This window comes from Brachyistius frenatus, unplaced genomic scaffold, assembly GCF_029030835.1.
Source record: "Brachyistius frenatus isolate BFR_SWC_R1_liver_20210118 unplaced genomic scaffold, ASM2903083v1 Contig_146, whole genome shotgun sequence".
Taxonomy (NCBI): domain Eukaryota; kingdom Metazoa; phylum Chordata; class Actinopteri; family Embiotocidae; genus Brachyistius; species Brachyistius frenatus.
Window position 1 is genome coordinate 740,764 of NW_027210745.1, and position 23,512 is coordinate 764,275.

The 23,512-nt window shown below is 39.1% G+C and overlaps 2 protein-coding genes and 2 non-coding genes across 9 annotated transcripts; 1 reads left to right on the forward strand and 3 right to left on the reverse strand.

The window, feature by feature from the left end:
- Positions 1 to 2,390: 2,390 nt before the first annotated feature.
- rpl37 (ribosomal protein L37) lies at positions 2,391 to 4,959 on the reverse strand. Its single transcript, XM_069715675.1, has 4 exons — positions 4,936 to 4,959; positions 4,161 to 4,296; positions 3,753 to 3,837; positions 2,391 to 2,501 (listed from the first exon to the last, which is right to left on the reverse strand). Exons 1-4 carry the CDS (start codon positions 4,936 to 4,938, stop codon positions 2,432 to 2,434), a joined length of 294 nt encoding a protein of 97 aa, XP_069571776.1. The 5' UTR covers positions 4,939 to 4,959; the 3' UTR covers positions 2,391 to 2,431.
- On the reverse strand, positions 2,822 to 2,900 carry LOC138631013 (small nucleolar RNA SNORD72). The gene has a single exon (XR_011311682.1). It is a non-coding gene; the product is annotated as a small nucleolar RNA SNORD72 (small nucleolar RNA).
- Positions 4,385 to 4,465, reverse strand: LOC138631014 (small nucleolar RNA SNORD72). The gene has a single exon (XR_011311683.1). It is a non-coding gene; the product is annotated as a small nucleolar RNA SNORD72 (small nucleolar RNA).
- Positions 4,960 to 6,941: 1,982 nt separating the features above from the next.
- st8sia5 (ST8 alpha-N-acetyl-neuraminide alpha-2,8-sialyltransferase 5) lies at positions 6,942 to 23,061 on the forward strand. 6 transcript variants are annotated; one of them, XM_069715701.1, is made up of 9 exons: positions 6,942 to 7,696; positions 13,281 to 13,388; positions 13,710 to 13,802; positions 16,933 to 17,025; positions 18,465 to 18,626; positions 19,232 to 19,376; positions 19,538 to 19,650; positions 20,535 to 20,627; positions 20,741 to 23,061. In XM_069715701.1, the coding sequence occupies exons 1-9, from the start codon at positions 7,551 to 7,553 to the stop codon at positions 21,201 to 21,203; spliced, it is 1,416 nt and encodes a 471-aa protein (XP_069571802.1). In that variant the 5' UTR covers positions 6,942 to 7,550; the 3' UTR covers positions 21,204 to 23,061. The 6 variants fall into 6 exon arrangements, with proteins under 6 accessions (XP_069571802.1, XP_069571806.1, XP_069571804.1 ...); XM_069715702.1 differs by having other exon boundaries at positions 6,947 to 7,696; positions 18,540 to 18,626; XM_069715703.1 differs by lacking the exon at positions 13,710 to 13,802 and having other exon boundaries at positions 6,946 to 7,696.
- Positions 23,062 to 23,512: the final 451 nt, after the last annotated feature.

The window sequence follows — 23,512 nt, forward strand, 5'->3', positions numbered from 1 at the left end:
GCCATTTTATTCTGACTCGCGCTACATTGGGCTCGAAGGGAAACTTCACGATGCGTTCAAGTACATCCGGTTAGCGTAGTTTCTTCACTACTATATTTATATATATATATATATATATATATATATATATATATATATATATATATATATATACAAAACAATACAAAAAATTAAAAAAAAATTAAATATAATATATATATATATATATAATATATATATATATATATATATATTATATATATATATATATATATATATATATATAAATATATTATATATTTTACATATATGTATTATATATATATATATATATATATATATATATATATATATATATATATATATATTATATAAATATATACTGGTATATAAGATGGGTGTGTTTCATAATAATAAAAAAAACGTTGCTACAGCGTTTTCAACCTATTACACATACAAAATAACTTTATATTTTTGTTAATTCTAATTTATCTTTCAGGTTATGTTCACTAATCTAACGGTTAAATGGTTATTTATTAGCTAAGCTATATGTATAGTATAAATAAATGTTGTATGAAGGAATAATTCTAATGTCATAAAAATATTTAATACCACATTTTAAAAAAAAAAGTCTGTGTGGATATGTAAACCTCCAGCTGAAGCCCCAACATTTTTATTCTAATCTATAAGATTTCAACACAGATTTGACAGCAACCCCGTCAACAGTACAGGAAACAAGAAGACATGTGGTACAAGATTTACAATCTTAAAATGTGAAAATCAGGAGGACTACTTTGGCAAGCGCAGAGTAGAAACCCTGCAGCAGGTATGTTGAGAAATACTGCAGCTGCAAATTCATTGCAGGTTTACCTTAAAGCAGAACTCCCCCTGAAGACCTTGAAGATTTCTGGTTGAATCTCAAACATGCCTCTACAGATAAACACGAGCACCACCTCTGGCTTACCTTAAAGCAGAACTCCCCCTGAAAACCTTGAAGATTTCTGGTTGAATCTCAAACATGCCTCTACAGATAAACATGAGCACCACCTCTGACGGCCGGTTTTCCTCGCCGCGATGCCTCTTCGGGCAGTTTCCAGCTGCATCCATAAAACAAATCTTTGGACTCACTTGTAAACAAACGGTCTCAACAGATTTCAGCAGTTTGGCCCCTGACAAATATTTAGATTTGTTTTGTCGTCGAGGATTTTTTCCAAGCCACAAATTGCCTTTTTACTGAGACACGCTAGGCAGGAGAGGGTGTTTGGTACAAACTCTGGGCAGCTTGAAAACAATTCACCCTCGACCATGTGGGAGTACGTCTACATTCAGGGGCCCCTCGGCACCTTTGGGCCCCCTGAATGTAATCCTCTCCCCTTCATCACATAACAATAACACTATTGACTGTGTTTCTTGGTTGTTTGTATATAATATATATAGATATATACTGTACTGTATATACTGTGCATTTTATATTTAATATTTTTTACTATTTTATTGCTTTTCTATTATTATTATTATTCTTCTATTATTATCTTAGCTTCTGTATGCTGTGTCGCGAAAAAAATTTCCCCTCGGGGATTAATAAAGTAACTTTAAGCAGCTTTTTAAAGCAGCTGTTGGATAAATATACTGATATTTAAACAATGCTGTCAACAAATGACTGTCTCGATCAATCTGCAGTGAGACATGTTTGAATCCAGTTAGAGGAGCGAGATCACACACACATTAAAAACAACTACAAACCGTGCAGCTGCAGTTTGTTGTCACTCCATGTCTGTACTTTTTTTTAAATATGGATTTGTGGTCATTTCGTCTCTTTGTATTATTTCCAATCTATTCGAGGTTGTTTTAAGACTTTGAGGTCATTTTGCATCTCATTTGTGTTGTTTCGTACCTCTTGCTGACATTTTGCATGTGATAACGACAGACCCAAACACAAAAGGACCAGAAAGGACCCTGGGACCTCGAAGGCCTGATCGGGAACATGCCCGTTACAGTATGTTTGCTAGTGTAACCATTTAATGAGGCGTTTATTGATCATATGAAATAAATGGAGCTATCCAGTGAGAATCGTTTCACAGCATCGTGTTGCCACATTTTAATCCAGTGATTTAACAGAAATTCTTAAATTTAGCAGGCAGATTAGATCGTTTGTATGTTTGTACTCCAGCAGCTCAGATCCCATCACAAGACCTCCAGTATTGATACAGACACTTGTGTTTCTGAAAACCTTTTATTTTAGGTTTCTTTACTGTTTTGACACAAATACCCAAACCCATTGTTTGTTTTTTTTACTGGAACTTTGTACAAATGAACAAAGTGTTAATAAACGTCACCCTGTGCATTTTAATCTGTTGATAACATCAATCATGAGACAAAAAAAGCTTTAAAGATCGAGAGGCAAGACAAACTCCTGTTTAACATCACATTTATTTAACCAAAAATGTGTCTTTTAGGAAGAGCTGGAGGCGGCCACGGCAGCACGTCGGGGTTTTGGAGTGGTGCCTTCCCGGAAACCATTCCTGGGAAATGAAGGAAAACAAGAGATAATGCTACCGACAGTAATCTGATTCAGGTAAACATGGTGAACAACTCAGTGCTTGTTATTCCACATCAGGCATTAACATCTCTGATTTATTAACAAAATAAAATCTTTACTTTATCGCTCACTGTTTATTTCCCTGTCAGTAGTTACAGGCTGGTTATCCAACTGGCTGATGATTAATTCTCAACTGTAAATATTATTTCTCTTACTTAACTTAAGCAGAAGATAAACAAGTGGGCAGCACTTTCTCAGAGAGTGGATTTCAAGTTTAATGTCACTGATCTCATCTTAAAATGCCGCTTACCTCAGAGAAAATACTGATATCATGTGAGTTCATTTGTTCAGACATTTTTTTCTTCACCATCATTGGTAAGCAGCACAGACGAGTCTTAACAGTGGCTATAAACAGGCTGTCAAAGGACTTTTAACTTGGCAAAGAAAAAATCTAAACATGTTGTAATACAAACTGATTATGGATGAAAATGATCTTTTAAATTGTTTGACAGGAAGCAGGAATCCTAAACAGTTTTAGTCTTCACCGCAAAATGAGTGAGGATGGAAAGAAAACTCTAGTTTTGGCCGACCTGCAGTCGATGCATCATGTTACCAGATATTTAGTTTACTATTGTGTTTATAGTCTCCTGATGAGAAGCTGCGGTGTTGGGTACTTTCAGTTCGGAAAATGTTTCATAAACGTTTGTTTAAAATTGTTTATACCAATATTTGTTGCGCAAACACCATATTTTCTTCCCAAACTAACAGAAACACTAATAATCATATGGTTAAAATAAAAAAAGTAACTAAATATTTCTGTCTAACTTCTAATTTTTACCCACTCGTCACATGTAGACATGAACATATTCTTGCAGTTAAAATAAGCAGGAATCTTGCTTATATTTATTATCATTATGTCAACACAACTTGCTGGCAAATCCACTGTTAGCATTTGTAATTTACAACAATCAAGTTTTAGATTTACCAATTATTGATTTACAGCAAACAATGTTTTGTTAAATCAATTACATATTCTAAGTCCTGGTGTCGAGATGACCGTATTACTCATAAAATGGCAACGATAACCCGTTTCACCAGTCTGACATAAGGAGCCCAGCAACAGCAAACAAACTTTTCACTGCAGAATTAACAGACCAAGTAGCATAACTACAAACACTCGTAGTCCTGCTCTGATTTTGATTATCGCCTGACATCTAACATCAGCGCATCTCACCTGAATCTACGGTAGACGACCTTCAGGTGTCTCAGACGGCCGGTGCCAGTGGTGTTCCTCCTCTTGGCCTTTGCGCTCCAGTTGTCTGCAAAACAAAACCAAAAAAACGTCTTTATGAATTTATGATTCACATCAGCGTACAGCTGGATGTCGGACCCAGTGTGTTACTGTCTGAAGAGGCCGCCGGCTAAGAGGCTGAACTGAATTGAGTTTTTGAAATCTTAATTCTACGCTGTGCACTTTTACATTTTACTTATATTTAATCTTATTTTTTTTTTTATCGCTTCTGCTGTAACGAATAAATCCCCCCCATGCACATCACTGTACACATATTCTCCCGCCTGTTTTTAGGGGGCACCGTCGTGCAATAAGTTTTTGAAAGTCTTTGACCATCTTTAGGCTACTCACACTTTCTCTTGCGCTTCTCGGGGTAGCCACACTTGCCGCAGGAGGACTTCTGCAGGTGGTAGGCCTTGGAGCCGCAGCGACGGCACAGGGTGTGCGTCTTGTTCCGGCGCTTACCGAAAGATGATGTTCCCTTCGTCTGAGAGGCGAAAGGAGAGCGAGAGGGTCAGAGGCAAACTCTCAAAACACACCTCGGTGTAAACAACAACAACAACAAATCTACAGCGGTCTTGTCTCAGTTAAGAAGTATGAATCACAGAACACTCATTTGTTCAGACATTTGTGTTTGAGAACATCACCGACAAGACCAAAAAAAGCACCGTAATTCACAACCACCGAGCTAACATGCTGTCCTCCCACCTATAAACAGTCCCGTGTGTTTCCATTGACCACTGTGGAGAAAGCTAGTTAGCCATTTCCCAAGCTAATGCCGCAAACTTAAACATTATATATATATATAAAAAAGTCCGGAATTCAGTCTTTCGCATTTAATAAGGCTACAGCCGTGTGTATTTTAGTGACGTTATGTGGTCTTCTTCCGGCTAACTTAAGCCTGATCTGGACGCCGAACCTCAACGCTAACAGCAGCAAACCAAATGCTGGACGGCTGAGACCGGGAATAACGTTAAATTTAATTAAAATGAAGTTTCATCTTAAAAATACTTCAACCAAACGATAACGGAGTTTATCCGACAGCGGATCACCAACAGTGCGTGTCAGATGAACGACGTATTAAACAGATGTTTAGCGATTTCTGTGCGCCAGCATTGCTTCTCACCATCTTTGTCCGGTGGCTAAGGGAAAAGAGACCGGAAGCAGAGCCCGCGCTGCATCAAATTACATCCGTGCTGCTTCCTGTGTAACACAGAAATGCGACCCCTTGTGGCATTTTGCTTGTGAAAACGTTTGAAAAAGCACTGAAAATACTCATTGAAAGGTAAAATGAATTTAACTTTTTTTGATACGTTCATTTGAGTGTATTTACAGAAAAATAATCTATTTAGTGCATTTCTATTCATTTCTATCTAAATATCGAAAATGTTTTATTATGAAAATACAAACCTGCATGTGAATGGGCAGTCCAAAAAAAAAAAAAAAAAAAAAAATTGTTTACAGAATCTTTAGAATTGATCATCCTGTCATCATTGATTCCGGGAATTTATTCATTATGGATTCAGATGAGAAGGTAAACAAACAAAACAAAACAAAACAAAACAAAACAAAAAACCCCACAAAAACAATACCTACTTAAGGATTTTTTTGAGACACTATCTTCTGACCTAAGGCAATTAATCATGGAGTCGAGAGAGGTCTTTTGAGTGGCATTGACATTTTAGGATGGGCGTCTGAAAGGAAACATTCAGTGCAATGGTCTGCGTGCATTGGCCTCCTGTACAGTACTCTGTTCATGCACAACAGGAGCACTTTCAGAGCTTTTTGATCCACATCACAAGCTGTGGTTACGAAAAGAGTAAGATTGCAGAAGATCAAACAAGAGTCTTTTGTATTGCGTCTGAACTCAATCGTAAAAAAGGGCTCAGATATCTGAAGGGAGCAGAGAGTCAAATCGTGCTCTACTGCATCAAGAGAAGAGCTCAGCCTCTCTTTTTTTGGAGATTTTTTTGGTTAAGTCCAACCGGGTGGACCCCCAGAACGTGCTGGAGCTGCCAGGACAACAAATCCCATCTGGCTTGGTTTCATCTAAAGAGCTGTAGGCCTTGGCTCGCTTTAAGGTCATCTGGGCTGTACTTTGCTCTCCCTGTTGGCACTCAGACCTAAACCCAGATAGAGAACAGATTGAGGAAGGACTAAAAATAAAAATAAAAAACTTTCAGATGAGTGTTTTCATCTGACTTTTAAAAACAACCATTGCAGGTTGCTGGAAAACATGTCTCCCTTGATCAATATGTGTCTGTCTGAAGAGGGCTCAATAGAGGCCAGCTGGTCACTTCAGGCTAGTTTTTAAAATTCCCACATAACAGGTAAAGAAAGAAAAGATGCTCACACGCTACCATAATATGATGTTCTAATCAAAAATGAATCCCACCAGATAGACACGCTGCTGCAGTAACTGGAAACAAGGAGAAAATCAAATCGCACAGACACTGACCAGACAAGTCCTAAAGACCTTGACAGCAGAGGATTCCATCAGTTTGGCGTGCCTGCTTTGTTTGGCTCTGCAGGTCAGTCCATTTCTGAGCAGCATGTGACAGTTCATCGGATACTTCTTCAAACATCCATTAAAGTTTGAATGGATACGTGCTGCCCAGACTGGAGCAGATGGACTTTGATGACATGATCACACCGCAGTTGAAGTGGACTCTGGCAGAAATCAATGGCAGTAATAGTCATTAGCTCCAGTGTTGAAGGATCCACTCTGTCAGGAGTTTTGTTTGGAGACACAATGTTGTGGTCAAAGTTTGAAAATGTCAGCCCCTGAAACAATTAACTTCATGTAAAACCATCACACAGAAGGAGCAAAATAAATGCAGTGCATAAAATCTTGTCTGTGACTTTGACATAAACTCCAAAGACAAAAAAAAATAAAAATAAATGACAGAGGCAAATACTGAAACATAAAACAGCTTCAGGAACCAATGATGCTGCAAAAACATGCTCATGGTGCTGCAAGTGGCAAACCGTAGAAAGTCCCGGGAGGGCCGGTGTGTTGGGCAGTTGTAGATGTTGTGGGTGTGCAGGTGCATCCTTGAAAAGCAGATCATGACCTTGGGTTTTGGCTGAGTAAGGAGCATCCGAATGAAACGCGGCGCGCCCCCGGCTGCCAGGCTGAGAAAAGGCGCATCCTCCTCCTTTTGCATTTCAGTCACGCAGTTTTGCGATGAAGCATGAGGGATGTGTGTGTGTCTGTGTTTTTTTTTATCCTCTCCAGCTCCCATCAGCAATTTAAAGACAGGAACCGCATTTAGCGTCGATGACTTTGCTTGCTCTGATTTAACATTTCAGGATTTATAGACTCAGAGCCAATAGAGCGCGATATTTTGGATAATCTGCATTGCTTGCATGCGACCGAGCGACTGCACCTCGTCGAGGCGAGTAGAACGATAACAGATAGAAATCGAGAATTTCCTTTCGGGACCTTTAATGTTTTGTTTTTTTTACCGGTGCGTTTGTAAAAAAAAAAAAAAATACACAGATAAAGAGATTATTTTGGAATTGGACGCGGTGCCATTAGTGGTTTGGAACTGAGATCACAATTAGCGATAAATTGCGATGCTTCTCCTCCACCATTAATGATGCTGTGGTCAGAGAGCAATAAAATAGCCTAGAAAGGTGATGGACAATGTGCAGTCCAGCGGGTACAAGAAACCTGCGATCCTGATCCTGAATGCAGCGGAGAGAGACACCTAACCGGGTGTCACCGTCCTGCCCTGCATGCTGCGCCGAAGAATGGGATACTCCGACCCAACGTCGGGTAAAGATATACTCGGCAATAGATCTCTTTGTTTCATATTTATTTGCGCATTTGGGCTCGTCACACTTTTGCAACAGATTCTCTATGGAAAAAACTACATTAAGAGGTAAGTGTTGATAATTTTTCCTAAATCGTCATTGAGGCAATTAAAGCGCAGGCCTGCTATTCATTACACTGTAAGGATAATATTCAGCCCTAAGAAGCATGCCTTCATAGCTGTTTTGATACTAAATATAGTGACTGAATGGTGTAAGGTAAAATATGAGTGATAAACTGAAAAAAAAAAATGCTCAGTATAAATGGGAGTAGTCTGGATGAACCACATGTGGGGATGCATGGGGGAAAACAAGCTTTAGTGGCTGAAAAGAACAATAGCAATTAACCATCCATCTTTTTTTCCTAGTGGCATAGAAACAGTTTCCATTGGATTTTTGTTGTTGTTGATATTTTCAGAAAATTAAGCATCACATTCATACCATACACAGTGCTTCAGCTGTGTATGGTGATGTTTTCCCTTTCTTTTTCCAAAGATCTTTATTTGATTTTATGTTTCAGCCTTCTTGACTGGTCGTAGCCTACATCTTACAGAGGCATCAGATTATCAGAATGCATATGAAAGCTGATGATTATAGGTCAACATGTTAAAGATGATGTGTATTTCTTACTGGTCCCTGTTAAATAATTAATTTCCACCAGACTGCACTTAGTGCACATTGCAGCCACTGCAGAGCCTTGTTTTATAATACCTCTGCAACATCTAACTCCCTAACACAGGTTCTTGAGCTGGACCCTGGTTTGTAGTCTCCTGTAAACCCATTCAAAAGACCTTTTATTTACTAAATTGCAGGCCGCTTTCCTTCACATTCGGAGAAAAATTCAGTGTGAGACGAGCAGATGCTGAGAAGCTGGGATATTTGATCTTAAGGTGGTTTGAAAAAAATCTAATGAAAAACACCAAATCTCACTTCAAAGAAATAAAAAAAGAAGAAACAATCCAAACACCCCACCTCCAGATATTTTACAGACAGCACATATATGCTTACCTCAAGGCAAACATAAACGTGCTGCAATCTGAAAGCTCCCCACGGCTAACCCCTCCCCTGCTACCCTGCTGGGCTGGTTTTGATGATATTCAATGTGGATTCATGGCATCCTGACCGCTGCAGTGTGATGCATGAATTCAGACCTCTCACACACACACACACACACACACACACACACACGCCTCTCTTCGCCGCCTGTGCCCTGACTTTACTCCTAGCGCTCAGCCTAGGAGCGAGAGAGGGGGGAACAAGCCACACAACAGAAACCGGTGGGCACAGCGGCAGCCATTTTGCTACATTCTGTCTGCACACACACACCTCAGTGCAAGTGGGGGAGAGGAAGGAAACGGAGACAACGAGCGACTGAAAGGGAGTGATAAAATGAATGTGTTTGCATGTGTGCGCGTGTGTGAAACAGAGAGAGAGGGAGAAGACGTCATCTTCTGATATCGCCTCAAGCATAAACAATCTGAAGTCGTCGTTCACATGGGTCTGACCACACCCATCCTCTTCCCCCCCATCGAAACCCAGGCCTGAAAAAGATGTAGGCAGGATGTTTATCGAGCACTCATGTGTTTCAGCGCATCACAGAGAAGAAAAAACAACAACTCTATAAACTGCCTGAGGCTGTCTGCAGAGGAGACATTTGGGTGCTTGCAGACTGAGTGAAAGCTCAGGGAGTAACAGTTTAGATGTATCATCACTCATACGCCAACTCGCTTTCTCTATACATCGATCCCAGAAGACGAAAAAGGGCAGAGGGCTCTCCTTCAGATGTGTGAGGAGGTGCATTAAAGTCAAACTGTGCTGCAGACATTGTTTTACTTGATAAATCTAGCCATTGAGTTTCCAGGAAGTCCCATTATGGTGTCGCATAAATCAGCTCCCGGCCTGCCTTCACTGGCATCAGGGTGAAGTTGTAGAGGATGTTGGATGGTGAAATGGCAGCGCAGGAGCATGGAGGGAGCTTATTAAACGATCACAGTGAGTGACACACTTCTGTGAAGGAACGCTTATTAACTTTCAACTCTGCTTGACTTGAAGAGGTTGCTATCTAAAAATACTCTCAGAGAGCGCAGCAGCGAAGCACTCAGGTTTGATTAGTAAGCAGCAACATGTAGATTTGACTTCATCGAGCAATTATCCTCATTATAAGTTAATCAGTCTATTATTTGATTAATCATTAAGTGTAAAAGATAAAACATTAGAAAATAGTTCAACGTGTCAATCTAATTTTCTCCAGAAATGAAAGTGACTGTCGACAGATGTTTTGTCTGATCAACAATCCAGCTCCAATTTACGCTGAAACCCGTTATCACGCTAATGCGTGTAATACACCCGTCAGTCCACTAGAGGATACCGTGTCAGTGTCACGTTTCTGCCTTGCCTACGCGTGAAAAGTACACGCAGGTGGTTGAGCTATCACCACACACTCTGTTAAGTTTAGGGAAAAGGGTTCAAATAAGTAATTTTAGGTAAGTAAAGGGATGTATATTACGTAACTTACGTAGTGTATATTACGTAAGTTGTATTTGGAGCAATATATACGAAAGTTACGCTTTCTCACAGATTTGCATCTCTTGGATAAAAGTTTTATTTGTTCAATTTATCCACCCATGACCTCATCCCTGCTTGGACTTTATCACTACTTCGACGCATGACCTCAGTCACATGACTTTTCGGACCCCAGGGGGGCAAAACGTGTCACTGACGAGTATATAACAAACTTTTCTGTGATACCGGACTGTACAGTGATATAAAACAGAGTAAAGCAGCTGATATTCACATTTAAAAAGCTCAAATTTGGCATCTTTTGTTGTTAAATGATAAAACCAGTTATTCACTGATGAAAATTATTTTTAATTCTGTCAATTCGTGTGACTCTGTTCTTGATGCATTATGTAAGTGGGCTGTATCTCCCTGACACGCTGTTGTCAGAGTTTACAGTAAATCTACTGGCTGAAGCAAAATAGCGGAAAGTCACAGCACGTAAACTAACTAAAGTTATAAAGTCTGAATTTCCTATTTTGGTACAAACAGTGAACTGCTCGTCCATCCTAATCATTAGAGGAGATAACACTGGACAGACGGGACTAAATGGCCATCTGGATCAATACGCCTCGGCCGCCCTAAAAAACCCAAGTCACAGAATCTAATAGTACTGAAGTCTTTCCTGCTTTCCAGTCTCATTGCCTGCCATGCCTGAAGGTACAGTCAGAGCACATTAGTGCTGCAGAGCAACTTTGTGCTTCTTGTTTGTCTACTAATGCCCAGATTACTGTCTGAACCTGGCTCTTAATTGAGGCAACGGGACATAAATGGGCTCCGATGTTTGATTTCAAGACGTTAATGTGATCTGTGAGTCAGAAGCAGTCACATTAGATTTTGGGTTTTATTTTTAGCTACAATGTTGGAAAACATCATGTATGAACCGTATGTAACCATCCCAGTGCATTTTAGCCTGAAATCATGCCTCAATAGGGATGGTGTTTTGGTGATGACTAAGAGCATTAGCATTTGTCCTGCTGAGTCCTAAAGAGAGGAACAAACGTCTCTCTGATTAACGTGCGCTTGGTTCTGCAGCCGGTCGCAGAGTGTTGTGGAGATGTTGAAGTGGCACTCAGAGGAGCCGAATGGGCCTGGAGATCGGTATTGACACGAGTTCCCGTTGATGACCGCTCGCTCACATAATGCACCCAGAAAAGGCTCTTTGTGTTCAATCTCCCCGCTGAAATTAGCACAACACCCACACAGCACTCACAGAAATGAGTCACACATGAAAGCTTGCATAATAATCAGCCAGATAAAAAGAGACACGGATATGTGGATCTATGGAAAGTAATCAGTCTGTTCACAGATGTATCTCCTTCAGCAATATGCAAATTTAAAAAAACAAGTCTGCTGGCAAACATCTTGAAAAGACCAAAACCAGTGCAGTTAAACATTTGACTTCAGTACGACTTCCTCTGAATTGAACCCCATATACTCTACTCTGTGGCAATGCACCAAATCTGCAGCTGAAAATATCCCCAAACAAATAATTTCCTCCTGTTTTACTGACATTTTCTGAAAACTACAGTGCCCAGCTGTTTCAGGATGTTACTGATCTTCTTTTAGATGAAAGCACACATTTGTTTATTGACTTACATTTTTAATTGGAACCAAGTGGCTCGGGGCTGACATGCAAGGAAACCACCCAATTCCAATTTGATCAGCCTATTTAACAGCTGTTATAAGTTGTAGTCACTTGCATAATCCTGGTTCAAACTGGGCAAACTGCACCGAATATGCGACCTCCAGTGGTCGTAGTAATTCTGACGGGAGCAAAAGAGGATGTCGGTGGTGGTTTGATGGTTTAAACACAGGAGTTACAGGGCAGATTGTTGTTCGTGTCTTGTGTGAAACAGGTAAAAGTTGACTTATTTTAAGTTACATACGCAAGTTAACTTACATAACATATGTAACATAACTTATGTAAGTAACGTATCAAAGTAACCCAAACCTTGATATTCTACTAAACCTTACCAAGTAGTTTTGGTACCTATGAACCTAACCAAGTTACAAGCGTGTCACAACATTAACCAACTACCTGCCATATCTACGAGAGATGACAACTGATAACGTTGTGATGGTTTTGGTCTTTTTATTAGATTTATTGCCAGAATACTTCCAGTGTTTACCTCTAATTAAAAATGACATATACCCTGATATTGTATACATTTTTACTTGTTTTCCTGCGAAGAAATCCATCACAAACAGGGCTCCCTTTAATTCCTGTAAACTACTTTCATATCTGTAGAATTAGGTGGTTTAGTCAGGGTGCATTTATACCATCCCTGTGAAGGCTCTGAAAGCACCAAATAGCCTCCTCTGATAGATTCACTGTGATGGTCATGAACAATATTAATCAAGCTGAAGTCGACATGCCCTCACTTTTTGGCTGCAGTATCAGATAAACTGCAAATACTGAATCCTGCGATCCAGAGGATCTTTTATATGAACCTCAGACTTGATGTTTTTAAGTGTTAGTCTCCAAGTCCAGGTCCAAGATGAGATTCTGCCAAATTACTGTTAATTACATGACCTGGGTTAATTTCTCTGACTTGAAAAAAATATCAGACATGAAGGGTAAAACTCATCATTCTGTGTAAATCCCAAAATCTGGACGAAAAGATGGTCTAAATTGGCAACTTTATAGTATCCTCAGTACGTTTGGCAAATCGGTTGGTGTCTCCTCCTCAGATGTAATTTGACATTCGCAGCAAATTGGCACAGAATATTGTTCCTCCCTTAAATCAATGTGACTTTAATATATTGACTTACAAGTCCAACACTTGTGCAAGCCAATACTGCAGAGTGTAAATAATTGAATCACATTAAGGATAGTAGCAACGGCCCAGCAGAACATAAATTAACCATTTAACACCATGGTGTCATTAACTAAAAATTCATTCTAACCATGTTTGGTGTCACACTTTGATTGTTTTTCTTGAGCCAAAAAGCTGGTCCCCCTTTATGTATATCTGTGTATGTGCGTCGGTATGAATGTGCAATGTTTGAGTGAACATATGGGCTTGGTGGCATGTGTTTGACATTTGCAGAATAAGGACCATAAATCCCAAATAAACTGACTCATTTTCTTACTAGTGCGCAACAGTTTAGCCGACTCAAAGGGGACGAGACAGGAAATTGGACCGGTCCCGTTAATTTCTCCGATGACGGATCTCTGAAGCCGGCAAGAAATGGAAGGAAAAGGTACATTTTCCAGCGTGACTGACTGCACAACACCTCTGAGAAAAGAGAGTGTGAGAGAGAGAAAGATAGAATGAAAGAAAATAGAAGTTTAAAATCCATCTTTGTAGTTAACGACCCAGCCCTGCATGCGTGGACTGGGATCACTGATTCGCCCATGAGTCTCCTCAGTTGCTGTAGAAAGAACACAAGTTGCCGTACATGTACACTTTTCCTTCTCTACTTGTTTTGAAATTTGCAGGTGTAGGAAGTTAGCAGGGGTGGTGGTGTGACAGGACTACATCACACATTTAACTCTAACTTAACCTGTCTGCATGTTGACAGATGTTTCCGTCAGAATTTTCAGCCAGATTCACAGATCTCCGTAATAGTCACACCCTGCCTAGCCGATATTAAGAAGAAAAAACGTTCTCAAAGGTAGGCCAGTTTGAAGGCATTTTTAGTATTTTCACAGAAACCCAAGAATGCCTCTTTCTTTTTCATTAGTCTGAAAGGTATAAACTCTCATATTTTTTCAGTGATGGTTGCACTTCAGATTTGCTCTTGCATGTTGTCTGATCCCGTCCACCTCGACCCCAGACCCCGCCCTCCTCCCACCCCCACCCCCACCCTCACCCCACCCCTCCCTCCAGAAGCTGGATGAACCACGGTCTCCTGTTGATGTACTGGCTTCTCCTTGTACCTCTGTGTCCCATCCAGCACCCATCTCCAAATGCCTTGTCCTCCTCAACCTGTGTCTCATGTGTTCTGCACAGCTCTGTGTGTATGCCATGTACATAGTGTGGACACTTCTCTCCGCTCCCTCTATCTCCCCTTCTCACATCTGCATTGTCTCTCTCTGCAACCTGAATTTACCCCCTTTCCCACTTTACTTTCCTTGTTACAAGAAGACAGGAATGATTTTTATTTTCCCCTCCTCAAAAGCTCCAAATTCTCATTTCACTGAGCAGTAGATGTCAGTGTCTGTGGCAAAATGCTGGTTTCGCTTTCTCATCCTGGATTGGTTTTGAACCAGCATTGTACAGTTAATCTAAGATGCCACAGGAGATGAATTTCATCTCATGAAGTGAATTAGTGTCTTGCTTTTAGAACTGAACATAGAACACTTGCAAAGGTTTCATCATCTTAGCTAAAACAAGAACAAACAGCCCTATTCAGTGTGTCAAATATATTGTGTAAGACAGACGCTCCTCTCAGTAGAACCTCAGAAATACACTGCATCATCAGGTGGATGTAGACAACCAGTTCCATTGTTCCTTATTTGTACAGTTTCATCCCAGCATCTTGTTCCTTTAATGCATCGCTGCATTGTATTGCTTGTTGTGTTCTTTTATTACTATTATCTTTTTATTTTAAACTCATCTCATTTACCTAAATGTCACAATTTTATACATCTTTCAGAACACCACACTCCATTCAACACCTGACAAATACCAACATTCATTCTAACAAATATATGTTACGGTTGCCACCAAATCCCCTCATGCTACCGTGAGAGTTATAAGCATCAATTTAAAAATCATTTTACAAGATTGAGGGCTTTCCAAGATTAAGATGTAGCTCAGAAGGGGAATATTTTTAAACCGATCACTTTAGATGTTGTTGATTTTAATAAAAGTAAAATTCCTGGTATAAGATGCTACACTAGGTGGGGAGTTCCCCCCCCCCCCAAAAAAAAAAGATGCTCTGTAAATCAATATCTTTTGTTATTTATATAAAGCAGTTCTGTTAAATGCATCCAGAAAGAGGCGAGTCTGTCAGTTCAGTGGCTCACTGCCCAAACCTAACAGGAAATTTATGGATTAGGCCTAAAAAAAGAGCAACCGTCTCGAGGTGAGAGTATTTACAACTGCATCATTTGGCTAAAGTAAAACCAGGATGTACATTTATCACATTTAGTGGCTATTTATTGCCATGACTGTGACGCCTCCATAGCTTTATATATTGAAACAATGTAAACTCGAATGCAAAAAAACCAAAACTATTCAAATGCTATTTAGAAATCAAAAGCCAGTCAATTGCACTAATGCATTTAAATGTAATAATATGAATGGACAATATTAGCCATATAAATAAATATTTAACATTTCTCATCTGTTCTCTTCTATTTAATTTTCCAGAGAACTTGTTTTATATCAATTGGAGATGTAAAATGGTAAAAGCATATGAACAAATTTAATAACTGTAGAACTGAAACAAGGTCAAGCAAATATTTTGTTCTGCAACATCCATTAAACAGAAAATACCAAATTCAAACTGGATCTAAACCATCACTAAAACAAGACTACGTAACTTTTGCTCAAAAGTGATCAAAAAGCAGTCGCAGCAAACATACTGATTAAAATAAACAAGAGGAAGAATGTTTTATTTTCTTCCTTCCGAGGTTAAATTGACTCACTTTAACATCCAATACTCTAAAAAGCAAAAAAACAACTTCAAATTCATTCATTTATATCTCAAACTCTCAACCAAGTCCTTAAACTAAATCGCTCCATATAAGCAAGTCAAGTAACCTCAGAGAAGTCTGATAAGGGAACGAAGAACATTGCAGCGGTGGTTTCCTCTTCCTCGCTCTTCCACCTCCATCCTAACCACTCCCACTCCATCCCAAAACACACAAAAACACAAACGCACACACGTATTTGGTCCAGACTGCACTCTGAACACATTTAAATGAAAACGCTGCGCTGCAAGAAACGAGGCATCAGTGCACAGACTAACGGCAATTTATCGACACCTAACTGCACAACCAGCACGAATCCGTCCAGCTTCCTCTGCAGAACTATTCTCTCAAATCCACCGACGCACCACAGTCACACCACCATACTGAAGACATTATTTCTGTGTGCTTTTTGGTTAATGTTGCCATTTCAATGTAACGATTGTTTTATGTGTGTGTAAAATAAATTTCCCTCAGGCCTAGATGAAAAGATTATTTTCCAAAAACTATGCTTGTTAATTAAATCCATGTCATGATTAATGTTTGCATGACAACTGGTGTATGTGTTTATGCTTAAGAAATCAGCCTTATGTTAATGCAGCCAGCATGACTGTCATACAGCGACATGCAACCCATTTCCCCTTTCAAACTGTTTTCTGTTTATCTTCTAAATTGATATATATATATCATAGAACACCAGTACTGTACAATTGCAGTACTCATCATAACCAGTTAAAGAAGTAAAAATATGAGAGGTATTTTTATCTTCACTTAGTGTATTCCATTGGTTTAGACTAAGATGGAACAGAATCTGGTGCAAGTGTCCAGTAAACAGTATGTTAACTATCCTGTTTGTGACGCCGAAAATCAGTTGCATTACTTCTGTCATTTGTCATCCCACAATGCTATACTGATATTGTAGTATTTCATAAAGTCAAACCATTAGCATTTTGTAGTGAATATGAACTATTTTGCTTTACTGTGTCCTTTCAGCATACCGTTGCATATATTTATTGCATTTTGATGTCCACAGTTTGTTGTTAATTCTGTTGATTCTCTTGTGTGTGCAGAGGTGTAGGCAGAGCATGACTGTGTTTATCCCTCCAGGTTTCTTGAAAACTATGATGGCTCCTTTGAGTACAACTCCACTGCATGCAGGGAGCTCAGACAGGAGATTATGGATGTCAAAGTCCTGACAATGTGAGTGTTCATCTATAACGTGGTCAACACTTAACGTGGAAAACGATGCGTTTTTTTTTTTTATCCCTCTAGAAGTGATCCTCGCTCATATGTCGGGTAAGCAGAGAGATAATTTACCACCAAGTGTACGCGAACTGAGACAGCCTGAAAACCCAAGAAGCAAATGGTTGTTAGTTTTGCCAGTATTGAGTCAAGAAATAAAGTATCTGAAAAAAACCAACTATAGATTTGATGCCATCCCATCCAGAAGTTGAGAAAAAGTCATTGGGGCTGATCCTCTGGAGACAATGAATGTCTGCAAAAAGGTTTATGGCAATAGTTACTACAGTCAAAACCAAAAGTGGGGAACCAACCAACCTTAGTATTACTAGAAATACACATTACAAGAAGTCCTGTATTCTGAATATAGTTTCAATATATAAGTGGTAGCATATTAATTTGTGTACTTTAAAACTTCTGGTGTTTATTTTAGAATTTGATATTGAACTTATCCATTTCCAGTTCATGTAAAACTGGCCAAAGAAGAGAAGTAATGCAATCTAATGTTTATGCAGATTAAAGAATAAACATTCAGTTTAAAATATTTATATCAAAATTGTAATTTATTGTGTGTGTCATTTCTAGACTTTGATGTCCATTCTGTTGCATATATTTCCCATAAATTTGTATTAGTAACACGTCATTAATAGAGATTTAGTCTGTTGAACATCTGAATAAGTAATTTCACTCAGTTGATTTGTATAATCATTAAATTATTATCTAACAAACAGTAAGTTGCCTACTGAAGGTCCAACAGGTAAAAAAAAAAAGATGAAAAAAACCTGAAGCTGAAATCGAGGAACACTTCAATCTTATAAATGTCCCATTACATCCATTTTATTGCCAACACTTAACAGCTGAGTTGTTGATCTCCACTTTTATTGTCAGTTTCACTGCAGCACACTATAAATGACATGTTTTCACATCATGCAGTAGATGATTGGCCAGATTCATTACACCCTTCAATGAGCCAGTTGTGCTCACAGCAATCTGAGTGGCATATTTCTTCTCCTATGAATATGAACATTGTCCAGTGAATTTTTTTGCGCGTCCCTCATGCTGCGAAATTTTTATTGTCAAATGCATTCTGGGCACTTGATGAAGGGGCCTTGACCCACTCTGACTGTGACAGAGAGCAGCTGCTGTCACTCTGCCAGCCAGCTGAATAATGGCTCGGGCCTGCCTCCCAGAGAAAATCACATCACCCCAATCATCTCTAAGGAAATGTCAGTTCAAGGACATCTATTTACAGACATGCTTGATGAGGTCCTTCTGCCAACCAGTCTAGATCCAGCGGCATCAGTAGAGCCATTACAGAGTAATCACTGCAATTTCTGCCCTCCTCGTCTGTCTGTTTGAGTCTTTTTTTACGATGTTTCTTCAATTTACCACTCTTGTAGAAACATGGTTAATCGGAAAAAACATGGCCATGGGTATCCTTCCTCATTCCACAAGTCTCTCTGCCTGTCTGCCAGGGTGAAAACCTCAGAGCTGTTTGAGAGATGGCGAAACCTGCAGGTGTGTAGGTGGGAGCAGAACAAGGAGGAGACCAGCAACTTTAAGTAAGCATTACTCATTCAGAGCAGAAGAACTGAAAAGATTAATGACTAGATTCCTTCTAAAAAAAAAAATCATGTATTTTTAGACTGGACACCTTTTGTATTTTTTTATGCCTCTGTTTCTGAAGTGCATTTTTTTTTTTTTTTTTTTTTAATCTGTTTGGGGTGTTATGGAGTCTTTAAACAGCTTTAAAAAAAACACATAACATACATGTATATACATATATAACACTCTTTGGATTTGCACTGCTGGAGTTTCATTACTGTTCTTATGAGGTTTCAGTAGCCTAAAACATAACTAATCCCCATGTAGGATAAAAACCGTTAATTTCTTTAATAAAATATAAGGAATGTGTATTTGTTAATAATTTTATGACATAAAGCTTGACATATTTTCTTATTTGTTTTTTGGTGTATCACAAATTAACCATTTAAACTCTAAATGTTGTGTATTAATGAGGAAAAAAGAAAAGAAAATATATAAAATACATTAAAAAGTTGATTTGTAATTATTATTTACACAGGTTGAACTACTGTTGGTCTCGATGCTGCCACGTATTCTTCTACAGTGAAACTAACTTTGGTTTTTCTGTGGCGTCTTCCTGAAGGATGTCTCTGTCTCGCTGCTGTAATGCTCCATCCTTTCTGTTCACCACCAAGAAGAACACTCCTGCAGGGACCAAGCTGAGGTACGAGGTTGACACCAGTGGTATCCTTCCCATTACCACCGAGGTCTATAAGATGTTCCCTGATGTGAGTTCATCGCCTCTTCCTGAGTTTATGTTGCAGACTATCTGCTGTTTTATTCAGCCACTGGCCTGACGCTTCCCCACCCGATGATACAATTGTTTTGCTTTCATGAGCCCCTCTCTGCTGCCTGTCTGATATTAACGCACCGTGTCTGTTTCATCCAGGATATGCCCTATTCCAAATCACAGTACAAGAAATGTGCTGTCATTGGAAATGGTGGTATCATCAAGAACAGCAAATGTGGAAAGGAAATTGATGCAGCAGATTTTGTTTTTAGGTATACAGGATATAATCCTTCAGTCTCTGTTATGTGACGGTTGCACAATGATCATGAGGATTTTGTGATTTGAGATTGGGGTTATTTACTATGATTATACCAATTTTATGGAATGGGATAGAGCTATTGTACTTTTATTGTACACAGATAATAAATAATAAATGTTGGACTCCATTATGATGCCAACATGACATGCAATCACGTACAAAGACCCTTAGACATAACATTCTGTGACATTTCACCTGAACTTTGGGGTGGGTGTTGTTTAATGCTCTTATCCATGATTGGCTATGATTGGTCTATATTTTATCTGTTCGCTTGATTTGCACCTACTGTATTTGGCTGTTGCTAAACTTGAACTTTTCGACAATTTTCAATCATGTCAAAACAGCTGATCCTTGTTTTCACAAAAAGGTGGCTTCTCATTTCTAGTCGGGACCGTCAGTGTGCCGACTTAAACGATTGCTGTTGCTGATTGAACAAAGTCACTGAAGGACTTTTTAAATATTTCAATAAGAATCCTGTTAAAGGGTCTGAAATGTGCACTTGACAGATCAATATTCTTCTATCTAATTGTTGGTTTTTGCCTATTTTGTTGTCTGTTCTCTTCTAATGAGAATCCACACTCTAAACGTTTTTTATAACTTTGCATGCTGTATTCAGCGAGTCTATTTTCTCTGGTAATATTGGATAAAGCTTTTGGATAATCACCGCTCAGGTTTAGCAACATCCAATTATGTTTAATTTATGGTAGAAGCCCCCCTCCTGATCATGAATATTATATGATTATTGTGCAGCTCTTCATTATGTCTCACCAGCATGCTTATTATGTCAAAATAAAATAAAAAATCGACTCCAGTGAACTTTTATTTTCTTTTTTGCAGATGCAACATCCCACCCATTAATGAGAAGTACACAGTAGATGTTGGCACTAAAACAGATCTGGTGACAATAAATCCGAGCATTATTACTGAGAGGTATCGTAAAAAAGGGTCTGAGCGAGAAGTGCTGTCTCCTCATCTCTCCGTCTGATTCTGCCTCTGGTCTTCTTCTCTTTTGTCTTGTGTCATACGTGTCACTGTCTCCTTAGATTTCAGAAGCTGGAGAAATGGCGGCGTCCGTTTTACGAGGTCCTCCAGAATTACGAGAACTCCTCCGTGGTGCTACCCGCCTTCTACAACACCCGCAACACCGACGTATCTTTCAGAGTCAAGTACATGCTGGACGACTTCGACTCCCAGAGGGGCGTGTTCTTCTTCCACCCGCAGTACCTGCTCAACGTGCAGCGTTTCTGGGCCGTGCAGGGCGTCCGAGCCAAGCGGCTCAGCAGCGGCCTGATGCTCGTGACTGCCGCCATGGAGATGTGCGAGGAGGTCCACCTCTACGGTTTCTGGGCGTTTCCCATGAACCCCTCCGGCATCTTCATCACTCACCACTACTACGACAACGTCAAGCCGCGGCCGGGCTTTCACGCGATGCCCCATGAAATTTTCAACTTCATTCACATGCATACACGTGGGATCATCCACGTACATACGGGGCAGTGCACGTGATCCCTCACTGCTGTGCTTTGATGTGTTTTTAATTTGTTCTTTTAAGCAGATTTACCTGTTGTAGTTTTTTTTTTTTAATGTCAGTTCAGTTCACTAAGTTCACAGTTAAAAAGAAAGTTGGCCATGAGAGCACACAAGTTTCCACTCTCATTACTTCAACTATAGGTTGAAGATTGCTTGCTTTAATTGCCAACATAATTCTCTTTTCAACATGTACTTTAAGTTTGTTACTTAGCCAGTCAAGTCACCACGGCTATCTCCGACTCTGTCACCATAGGATGCTTGTTTTTAATGTGAAAAGTGGTCCTCATAGTGATGTAGTTTCTGTGAAGTTTTCTAGTGGCTCTGCTGTACAGAGGTGTTGTTTTCTACTCAGTTGCACAGATATTTATGCTGAAACGGGGCAGCAGCGGGTGTCGTTGTGCCACTTCTCTCCTTCTGTCTTTATCTCAGACACTCTGTGGATGTGGCAGCTTTTAATGTTTGTGTAAAACAAAGCCTGAACCTTGATATTGAGCTAATGTTTAAAAAAAAAAAAAAAAAAAAAAAAAAGATAAAATTGTAACATCCAATTGTCTACTTTTGTAATCTATTTCCTATTCACCCGATTCACTGGGTGAATATTTAATAAACACTATTGAAATGGCCTGTTTTCAGTGGCCTACTTTCTCCCGCTAAAAAAAACACCTCCAACAGGTGAAGAAAACACAATATACAATATATAATAGGAGGCAAGATTTTTCTTTCCCCTTTTCGATTTTGGCTTGTAATGGTTTTGGAAAAAAAGCCCTAAAAAATATTTTACAAAGACACCGTCTCAACAAAACTTTCAAGGCAATCCGATTTGTAAAGCATCAAAGCACCGCTGAGCAACCCAACCGTTCGCTGTCATTCATGTCTTAAGCCATATTGCCTTATGAGGTATCAAACCCCTCTGTATGATATGCAAAGCACCTGTGTGTTTTGCTTATCTACAAATACATTGACATCAAGCTAAAATCTTAATTTGTCTCTTGAATTAAAAGACATTTAAGACTTGCTAAGGTGTAGAAATTCATGAGCAGTTCTCAGCTTATTATCTATTGGAAGTACTCCCTGTAAAGTCCATCCATAACCATGTAATGCTCTGCATGACTTTACTCTACTTGGCTTTGTGTGTGCCTGCTTCAATGATCACTGAAATATGTTTACACTTAAGCCTCTGCTGAAGCTCTCAGTGCTTTTGGAGATGACTACACGAACCTTTTCACAGAAAGATGAATGGAGATGTTGAAGTAAATTGTTTAATGCAAGTCTCACTGATTTAAAATGCAAGAATGAATACGGTTGCTGCCCCTGTGTGAAGTGATACAACACTTATTTTTAATGTATTATTTCACCTTTCACTTTGAACTGTGAACATTTAGTTTGCACTCCAGACAGCGTTGTGCATTTAGCTACTGGAAAGCTGTGAAGGTTTTTACTGTTTATTTTTGTTTGCGAAGGGTTTCAAGAGACTAAATTAATATTTTGTCACTGCTCTGTTTGTGCTCGACTGTGCACTTTTCCATTATTTCTCTTGTATTTTGAAGGACGCATTGCTACTAAGATTTAAACATGTTATTTCTTTCGTCATTAATACGGACTCTTTGTGTGTTTATGCACAAGAGATTTGACTTCAGCGAATATGAACACCAAAAACGTTTTGGCTTAACCGCTAAATTCTTCTACAGTCACAACTGAATCAAGAATAAAAAAGGAGAGGAACTGGTGTGTGTACTGAATGAAGGGAATATATAACACAGTGCTTCTTTACTGACTCTGGATCATTCTTTTTACTAGTACTGTGTTTGTAAATAAACTTGTTTGGATTTTCTCACTTGTATGTTTATGGAGAAATTATTACGTGTGTCTGCATGTGAGTGGGATTGAGGAATGCACTTCAGTATGTATTTTATAAAAGAATACATTTGCCACAGATAATAGCAGGAATTAACAGGTTGGCTAATTTACAAACTTTCTTGATTTTTTTTCACGTGATCTATAGTTTGCTGATCAATACATAGGCTTTCAATTATTAGAGTAACAAGACTAGATTAAGAATATGGCTGGATCTTATATGATTTGGGCTTTTAATTTGAAATGAGGGCTTTAGGAAGTTGAGGTATTCCGCCGATCAATGTTGACTTTAGTCATTTTCTCATATGAATGGCAACATACATTCAGTGAGCATGAACAAACAGCACTATTATTCGTAATAATATGTTCAGAAATGTTTGTTTTGGATTGAAACTGACTTGTAGCCGAAAGTATTTTGCTGAAGCTGATGT